The sequence below is a fragment of the Apaloderma vittatum genome, unplaced genomic scaffold, assembly GCF_000703405.1.
Source record: "Apaloderma vittatum isolate BGI_N311 unplaced genomic scaffold, ASM70340v1 scaffold21128, whole genome shotgun sequence".
NCBI classification, from domain to species: Eukaryota; Metazoa; Chordata; class Aves; order Trogoniformes; family Trogonidae; genus Apaloderma; species Apaloderma vittatum.
The window spans coordinates 652-9,981 of record NW_009729351.1 but is presented as its reverse complement, the minus strand read 5'-3'; the positions used below and the strand labels follow the sequence as shown (position 1 = coordinate 9,981).

The 9,330-nt window shown below is 40.4% G+C and overlaps 1 protein-coding gene across 1 annotated transcript in view; it reads left to right on the top strand.

Moving 5' to 3' along the window:
- The window catches only part of CNKSR3 (CNKSR family member 3), a 28,022-nt gene extending 21,520 nt beyond the window's left edge, over positions 1-6,502 (top strand). The window contains exons 10-13 of the mRNA XM_009874417.1: positions 1,143-1,267; positions 3,677-3,885; positions 4,511-4,600; positions 6,051-6,502. Coding sequence (XP_009872719.1) covers positions 1,143-1,267; positions 3,677-3,885; positions 4,511-4,600; positions 6,051-6,349 — 723 coding nt within the window. The 3' untranslated portion in view covers positions 6,350-6,502. The remainder of the gene's footprint in view (positions 1-1,142; positions 1,268-3,676; positions 3,886-4,510; positions 4,601-6,050) is intronic.
- Positions 6,503-9,330: the final 2,828 nt, after the last annotated feature.

Below are 9,330 nucleotides of genomic sequence, written 5' to 3'. Positions count from 1 at the left end.
GTGAGGATAATTTATCGATCTGTGAAATGCCAACGATTATCACAAGTCTTGATGCAGCAGATTTCTCTCAAAGTAGGTAGAAGATGTGAACTTGAATCCTTTGTCATCCTTTCACCAATGCCTATGTTTTGTTTTTGTGGCATCATGCCTGTCATTTAATCAGAGCCCAAGTTGAGAGGCGTCCCTGCCCATGACAGAGAGGTTGGTTAGATGGTCTCTAAGGTCCCTTCCAGCCTAGGCCATTCTGTGATTCTGTGAAGGAGAACAACTATCACCCTGTGAGTTTTCCAGGGTTGCTCAAAGAAGGACTGTGTTACTAGTGTGATCCGAAATATAGACTGTGCCAAGCAGCATTTCCTGGGGGGAGTGAGTGATTGGAGAAGCCTGTCGACAGTTCTGAGCTCCAGTGTTCCTGATCAGTAGAAGGCAGATGCTTGTGCAGGGGTTCCATTAACTGAGTGCCCAGAGTGAAAGCCTAGGCATATCTTTGTGGAAAAGGAGAGAGTGCACTCCTCTTGCCTGACAAAGGTGAAAGGGTTCTTCAAGCCTTTGCTCTCCTAGAAGCAGACAGGAGCCTGGGATGATGTTTGGGACATAGAAATGAGCCACAGAGAGTAAAATGGCAAACTTGCTCAGATGAGTGATACTAAATACATTGTTCCTTTGCTTCCTTTACTCTGGTTCTATCCCTTGATGCAGTATGTGGTGACCTTTACGATATTCTTGCCTATGCCCAAGGCATTGGACTATATGGAATAAGGGTAGTGTGTGCTGGCTTTGTAGGTGTTGCAGATCATATCTGTATTTAACAGATTGCGTTATTCTAATGGATCTAAAAATAGAACAAAAGGGTTTGTCCCTGTTGCTTTTTCTGTTGGTGGAATTTGCAGGAAAAATAAAATTGGAAGAGCAAAATATTCTTGAGCAATGCATTACCCGTGATAGGATTTCTGTAGGAGGGACTGCAAAGCTAGCCAACGCTGGGGGTGGAAGAAAATGTAAATGCTTAGAGTTTTTAATGTGCTTAGTAAGCATAGAAATAGTAATTCACTAGGGGATGAAAAGGTACTCTGATTATTGAATTATCCTTTTGAGGATGATAAATCGATGTTCAGATGTTTGATACCTGTCTAATGTTTCAGACCACTCCTCCGCCAACCTCAACTCAGTCACCAGAAAGCACCATGGATACCTCCCTGAAAAAAGAGAAGCCAGCCATTTTGGATCTGTACATACCACCTCCACCAGCTGTTCCATATTCTCCTCGGTATGCAAATAAACATGTACTACTGAACAAAACGCTCCTTATTACACTTGTTTCTGTGCTGGCTTGCTGTTAAGAGCTCTGTGCAGATTAGCCTGAGGAAACTGCAGGTCTCAAAGACTTTCTTCTATAAATATAAATGCATAGGAGAGTTGCTTAAGTTTACATTTAAGCTACCAGGATCATACCAGATTTTATTATTAGAAGATTGTGAGCCGCATGTATCATAGTTGTTCCCAGAACATGAATAGATGTCATCCTTGGTTTTGTGAGGGGGTTATGTTTTTGATTTTAAGTCTGACTGCACGTAGCAAGAAGCAAGTAATTTTTATCTGTAACTTTTTCCACTATGGGTTTTTTTGTGTTGTTATTTTTGGATTTTGGTGTTTTTATTTTCTTAAGCAGGTTAAGTAACTGATGTGATACAATTTAAACCAAGTTGGTTTTTATGCTTATAAAACAGAAATGTTCCCACTGAAGGGAAGGGAAAGTCAACTCGTTTAACTTTTCTTTTTTTTCTTTACCCTGCAGTGTAAGCTGTAAAAATGCAGATCTGTGTACACAAAATGTGGTGTAAGGAGGTAGTGGGTGTGTGCTATGGCTAGCTTTTGTTTGTTCTCAAGTCCCTGTTACTCATGCAAGAATCCTGCCAGCTGACCTGGGAAGGTGACGGACAAAAGAGTTTTCAGGCAAGCAAGCTCTGTGCCTGTGCTGACACTCCACTTTTAAGTGGAGACAGCTAAGCATAGAAACTCTGACCTTTTGCTGCAGGACTCATGTGGGAGAAGAGCTTGCCTCCTGCCATGTAAGGCCTCATACAGAGACAGAGGTTGTACTACTTTAGTCTTTGGGGCAGTGCCGGGCAAGAGGGGTATCTTTACTGAAGTTGGACTCACCTTGACCTGCTTTGTCCCTGTTCTTCATGTTCATTTCTGCTTGGTTGTTTAAAAAAAAAAGAAATGATAAAATCTCTTGGCATAAAAGTAGGTGTATAGATTTAACATGCCTCAGTCTTTTCTTTAAATTGTTATATTTCAAGGACATTGTTTATCTTTAGTAAAGTGTCACAAATTTACATCTAGCTTCAGGTGCCTTTAGATTTGAATCCCTGCTGACAAGGAAGTCTCCATGTGAGCTGTAAAACTTGTTCTGAATGAAGTGTGGAAAGCAGAAGGCTTCTTGACTTAACTTTTAAAGAATATAAATGTGGGAAGCCATGGCAGCCAGGAGGAGGAAAACCGGCAGTTCTTTCACCTCCCGTCTGCCTATTTAATTTGATTTCTGCATGTTTTGCTCTTCTGTTAAACTGCGGTGCATTTGTGTGTTCGTTTCTTTGGTTTTGGCCCTCATCATCCTATTCTCTTTCCTTCCTTGCATGGATCTTCTCTGGTCCACACTGAGGAGTCAGAGAGCAGTGGCTGGTTTCCCTCCCCACGGCACAGTCTCCACACGGGGGTGTTGTAGGAGAGCGCTCCTCATGGTTGTGGTGTAATGCTTCTAGTTATGCTGTGCAGTTTTTAGTCCCTGAATCTCCATAAAGAGCTCCCTCCCATTCACTGATTACCAGCATTGTTCTTGATGGAGAGGTGAAAAAAAATGGTGGGCATTGGTCAGGAGGCTCTTGTCAATACTGGGGTATGTATGTGCTTAGACACTCAGCTCTACGTGTTATACCTGATTTGACTGATGGTTGCTTCAAGCAGTAAGATTATAGCACGCACAGGGAAGGAGAAAAAAACCCAAATGGGCAAATCTTAGCTTGGAGTGTAGCTTTTCTTCCAAAAGTACTCCCAAGGACTGATTCAGAGGCTGTTTCTGGCCTTTGGAATGAGGGATTGCTCTGGGAATGGAGTTTCTGCAGAAAGTGCTCAAAATGGCCTCTCTATAAATTTATTACTGAAACTTACGGAGGTCTCACTTTTGGATGAAGAGAGAAAGTGATGAATATTCAGTGGCAGTTACTGGACTCTTATGACTGAAAAGTTTAGTCCCTCAGGTGGAGGCAATGGGTGATGCCATCACACAGAGATGGACAGATCTATGTGTGCCCTCATCTGTCACAGCTGGGTACTCCACAGGCAGTGAATTGGGAGCTTTGACACCCTCAGGGCAGAAAGGTCTTGTTTCTCGGAAGCTTTTTCGGGGAGTGTACCTCTAAACTTCTGTATGTTAAATTACTGGCTCATTAGAAGTGAATTAGCATGAGGGGGGGTATAGCTTTCTTTTCTCCTTGGTAAATATGTTTTGTAATGAAGTCTTAACCATCACCTGACTTGGTTTTTTTCCAGCTTATTTGCAGCACAATGTCAGTTGTCAGGAGCATGTCTGGGTGCTAGAAGTATCCTTCAACCTACTCACGTCCGTTGCATGAAAATCTTTTAAGCTACTAACCAAAGTGAAATGTACTTTCAGAGACGAAAAGGGGAGTTTTGTATATGGAGGAGGCACCAAACTCAGCCAGCCACTAGCTGTGTCCAAGGGCGCCGAGTCTCCCAATTCTTTTCTGGATCAGGAGAGTCGAAGGCGAAGGTTTACTATTGCTGATTCAGATCAGTTGCCTGGGTATCCCATGGAAGTAAATATCCTACCAGCTAGGATGAGGGAAAAAACACAGTCCTATGGTGAGTTCATTCCTCTTTTGTTGTTGCCATTATGATAAATGCTTTGGCCAGTTTGGAATAATTCGTGTTAGAAAACTGTTTGTTAGACTTGATAGATATTTGCAGGCCACTTAGCTCAGTGGGTTGAGTGCAGTGCTGAAAACACCGAGGTCCCGGGTTCGATTCCTGTTCAGTCCCCATGTGTTGCCTGATCTAGTCAAGAGGTGGCATCCCTGTCCATGACAGGGGCGTTGGATTAAAACGATCTCTGCGGTCCCTTCTAGCCTAGGCCATTCTATGATGATTCTGTGATATTAAGGGCAGTCTGTGCAAATTGTGAATGTGAATTCCACATCTGAAATGCTGCTATTTCTTTAATGAATGTCATTCAGCTGGTCTCTACTGCTGCAGTTGGCCGTTTCCATGGGTGTTTTGGTTATAACTTTTGGTCATTATGTCCACTGCTGCTGTAAATGAGCAAGAGTAGCATGACTGTTCAGTCTCAGCATACTGCTTTCTTATATTTCACCAGTGGAAGTGTCTTGAAATATTTTTTTTTTCTGCAGTCTCTGCTTGTGCTTAATTGTGAAAAGTGTCAATGTAAAAATTTATTTCCTAAGCTTAATGTATTCTGTGTTGCCTTTAGGAAAACCTCGTCCTTTGTCAATGCCTGCTGATGGGAGCTGGATAGGAGCTGCAGAACCCTTCTCTAGGCCACGAGCACCAGGGAGAAAAGGCAAGGTTTTAGGTCTCGTCCCTCTTTCTCTTCCTTCCCTCTCCGAAACTTTCTTGGTGTGAACTGTATGGAAGTGCTTAAATTAGGAATGGAGGGTTAGTGTCTGCATGTTGCTGAACTGATACAAGATGATAGTTTTTGGTTTTAGCAGGGATGCTGTATAGTAGTTGTGAAATTTTTGAGGCTGTTCAGCACTGGGGCTCAAACTTTTGTTGTCCCATCATGGAATTCTTATGAGTGTTAAAGGTAGTCTAGTATGACTGGGGCAGATCTGTACTTGTCCTGTTATAGCACAGGTTTACCATTTTGTTTTTTCACACACCCCTTTCCCTTTTTTTTTTTTTTTTTACTTTTTTTTATTGCTTACTTTTACTAAGTCTTTCTGTTCATTTAGCTCACTGTGGCAGCTGTTGTAGAAGCGATTCTTCTCAAAAGTAAAATGTAAGGCTTTTTAGGAGTTACTTTTTGCTGCAACTGCTGTTAGAAAACAAGAAGTGTCACAGAATGGGAGGGTCATAGAAGCTCATAATGTTGAGTGTTAGGTTGGGTGGCTTTTTTTCTTTCTTCCATTGCCCTTCTCTCCCTCCTACCCTCCCTTTTACATCTGAAAGGCTGAGTCCTGTCAGAGTGAAAAATAAGAAAGGATGACGTTTATTCTTGAAACCAGTTGTGAAAGCTAATGTAATTCTAGGAAAATGGAAGCTAAATTAAGTTATTGTAATGAATAACAGAAGCTGATGACAGGAAGCATCAACCTGGAGAGATATTAGAAATGAGCTAACTAACATGTCTAACAGAATGATCACCAGGTGGCAGGACTGGTTTTTGTGTGTATGGTTCGTTCTTTGGTTTTGCTTTTGGTTTTGTGTTGGCTTTTTTAATACATGAAATATACTTAAGTGCTGAAGGCTTGTGTGTAAGCTGTATTGGGCAAGAACAAAGGCCTGTCCAGCCTACTAGGATGTCTCTAGCAGCTGTCACCACGGTCAGGTGTCTAGGGAAGAGTAAAAACAGAAAATATCACAAATCAATTGTCAAAACCAGGGAAACACTTCAACTGAAAAAAATTGTAGCTTTCAAATTACTCATGGGTTATGTTCAAATAAACATGTATTCAACTCTAGTCTATCAGGATCTTGAATGACACGTTATGAGAAGGTTTGTTAGGTCTTACTCATGATAGTGATTTGCATGAAGGTAGTCTGTACTAGCAGTTTTGGTGTGTGTGAATCTGGAATTTAACAGCCAAGCAGTATCCTCTCTGAGAATTTATTATGCCGGTTTCCGTATTGCTTAAAAAATATTAAAGGTGCAAGAAGTCATAAATCTTTTTGACAGCTGCTTATGTCCAAGTGTGTTATGAAAGGTAACCAGTAGTTAGGTAACATGAACTGTTAATAGAAGATTATGAAATCAGCAATAATTAGTTTTCTTCCTCCTGTTTGTACAGGTGAAGATGTCCTCTGCAGGTACTTCAGTAATGAAAGGATACCCCCAATCATTGAAGAAAGCCCCTCCACACAACACCCCCTCTCAAGGCCAGTGTCTGACAAGCAGTTAGTGAGAGGAACTGATTATATTCGAGGCAGCAGGTGTTTTATGAATACAGACCTTCACAACAGTGCAACAATTCCTTTTCAAGAGGAAGGTGCTAAAAAGTCTTCCGTTACATCGTCCACAAAATCTTCCTCCGCAGAGCCCTCACTGCTGGTCAGTTGGATCACGAGACTGAAGTTGCTGACTCATTGACTATTGTTCACAGGACTGTTACCAAGTGCCTTTGCTCACCAGTCAGACTTCTCTACTTTTCAGCTTAAATGATGCATAGTGACTAATGCAGTGTTCTTTTCCTGGAGAATCTTACCATTTTGCCTTACTGTTTGTGATGTCTTGATGAATCAGAGGGCTTCATAGTGCAAGGAGGGAAGAAAGAAAAAGATCATGATCCTCTTCCTGGCCAAAAAGCTGAGGGCATCTATTCCCTCGAAATGAGTAAAACTTCAGTAACATAAAAGGCCACATATGAGCTGAAATAATGATTCAGAGGAAATCGTTGCATTACTGTGAAGTCCTGTGACATTTAAGTTGTCTGAATGCTCAGAGGCTGGTGTGACTGGCTGAGTGTCACAAGTACGAAATGCTCAGCAGAAGTTGTGTTACTCTCCTGACTAGGAAAGATAAGCAAGGAAGCAGCGGTTTCGTGCAACATAGTGATGGTGTTGCAAGTACTGCGTGAGGTCAACCTTGTGAGGAAGAAGGAGTAGTGTTGCTGTTCTTTTTCTGATATCCAGAGATCTTAACGAAGTCTTAGGAGGAGAATTCTCTTATTCAGAGATCTTAGGAAGTTGGACTAATTTAATTATAAATCAATGCAACCTGATGTATAATCCAGCTTATTAAAATCACAGTACAAAACAAAAGCACTAAACAACTGCAGTGCTTATCTGTAAAGGTATATGGATTGCTACAACATGCCAGCAAAATGCATCTGTAGAGGTGGTAAAAGAATATATATATATATTTCCTTAATTGTTTAAGAATTATTTGCTGTTAACCAAAGTAAGCTTTTAAAGACAGTCCTGTTGGACTTGCAGGAACTTTTACAGTGGTTCAGTTTTTGAATGCTGTGTTGTTTTTCTGAAAAATATGTGCTATGATACATTGCAAATTGTAAGTCATCTTGCTATTTTCTATATAGCTCAAATTTTTCCCCCTTCAGAATTTTAAATTAGCATTGGATATTTTGGGAGGAAAATAAAAGTCGTTTTAACGAAAGAAGAGGATATTAAAGAAGTATTGTTTAAAACAATGTACATAAGACTGTTAGTAAACAAACAGTTGTGTTTAAAGTAATTTAAATGTTAAATATAGTTGTATATTTTTTTTACAGTTGGATAATTTGTAACTTCCTGTCTGCGGTACTGGGCACAGATTAGTCAAATGAAAAGAAAATGAAAGTATTTTGTGTTCCCTGCTAATTGCAAGACTATTTTTGTAGATGAAATATTGCCAACAGCCTTTACTCCTTTGGTCTTGATGAAACGAAAAAGAATTTATATTTAATAATTGGCGGGCAAAGAAGGAGGTTAAATGCTAGTTTGCACTTTGGACTTGGGCAGGAATTGTATGTGATAACACAAGTGTAAAAAAACATACTGTAATTCTGGCCCTGGAAATGTGACTGTTCTACTGCAACAAGCTTAGGAAATTGTGCCACAGCCCCACAGAGACAAGAGTCAGGCTGTTAAATTCAGTGCTCAATTAATTACTTTAGAATATGACTCACTGGTAGTTTAGGTGGGGGCTAGTTAGGACCCTTCTGATCGAAGTGGATTATAGTATGTCTGTCTTGTGCTGCTCCTCTCTGCTTCCTGAGACAGGCAGCCTTTACTAGTGTTGTGGCCAAAGCCAGCTGCTGTGCAGCTGAACCCTAGACCTTGCTGGTCCTGCCCTTGGGAAGGCGGCTGGAACTGCCATGCTATAGGCACTATGGTGTGGTATAGTTCAGCCCCAAACTGAATGAGCTGTTTTAAATTAAATCACAGTAACTGAGCTAGATTAAAGTCAGAGATGCTGTCTAAACAAGGCTTTAAAATGGAGCTTTTGCTTATCTTCAATGTCCTGTTTTCTGTGGTTTAAGAATGAATGGGGAAGCATCATGCATATTGATGTGGAAGAAACTATGGATGTGCTTGGTTTATCTGGGTTGCACCTGGGCACATTTTTAAGACCTTGAAAATTTTATTTTATTTGTTTGGTTAGGTCCGCATGATGTTTCATCTAGGAGTAGCAAAGTAAGCTTGTCCTAATTTAACATGTAGTTTTAAATCACTTCAACTGTGAGCAAAGAGGAGTTTGTAAGCATTTAAGCAGAACCAAACTTTCAACATATGCCTTGTTGTCTAAATACAAACTAATTCCCCCAAGTGTTAGGTTTACAGTAGGACTCAGTGATCTTAAAGATCTTTTCCGACCTAAATGGTTCTATGATTGTTGATAGATTCTTGGCCATTGGAGTGTATGTATGCAGAATAAATATAGCAGAACTTGATATACCTGTTTTTATTGCAAAAACCACATCCTTGCTATTGTGAACTTTACCATGTGCTCAAGCTACCTTGATTTCTTGGTACACTTGTCTAAAAATACTTCACCATGCTAAAAACCTTTTAATGTAATATACAGTATTTCTCTGGGAAGCTGGCATTTTATTGACCTCAGCAGAAGTTTTTTGCCCCTCTTTGCTTATCAGATAGAAAAGCTCCGATAGCTGTTCTCAGTAGTAATAGATAGGCTGTATTGGACTGCAGTATGAATTATAGGTATTGAATGCATGTGCTCTTTTCCCGCCCCTCTACCTCTCACGACGTCTTAATGCAGCCACTTCACTTGTGGGAACAAGCAGTTTATCGCGGTGACCAAAAATGTGGCCATATCTCTGGTTTTTGAAACTAGAGGAGCTAAGTGTGGTTGAAAGACTTATGGGAGCAGACTCTACTCTTTGTAATATCTGTAAACTAGAGTGTTTTTTCCTCCTATGCTGGTGACATTGATTACCAAAATGCAAATACATCAAGAAAACTTGGAAGAACAATAAAAAAGACAAGTGTCACTTCACATGCTTGATAAAAGTGAGTTAAACACCAGATCCATTTTTCCTTTGCCTATATAGCTCTCCAAAACATGTTGACGTTTCAAATGTGTGCATATTTTTAAAGACCTGATCTGAT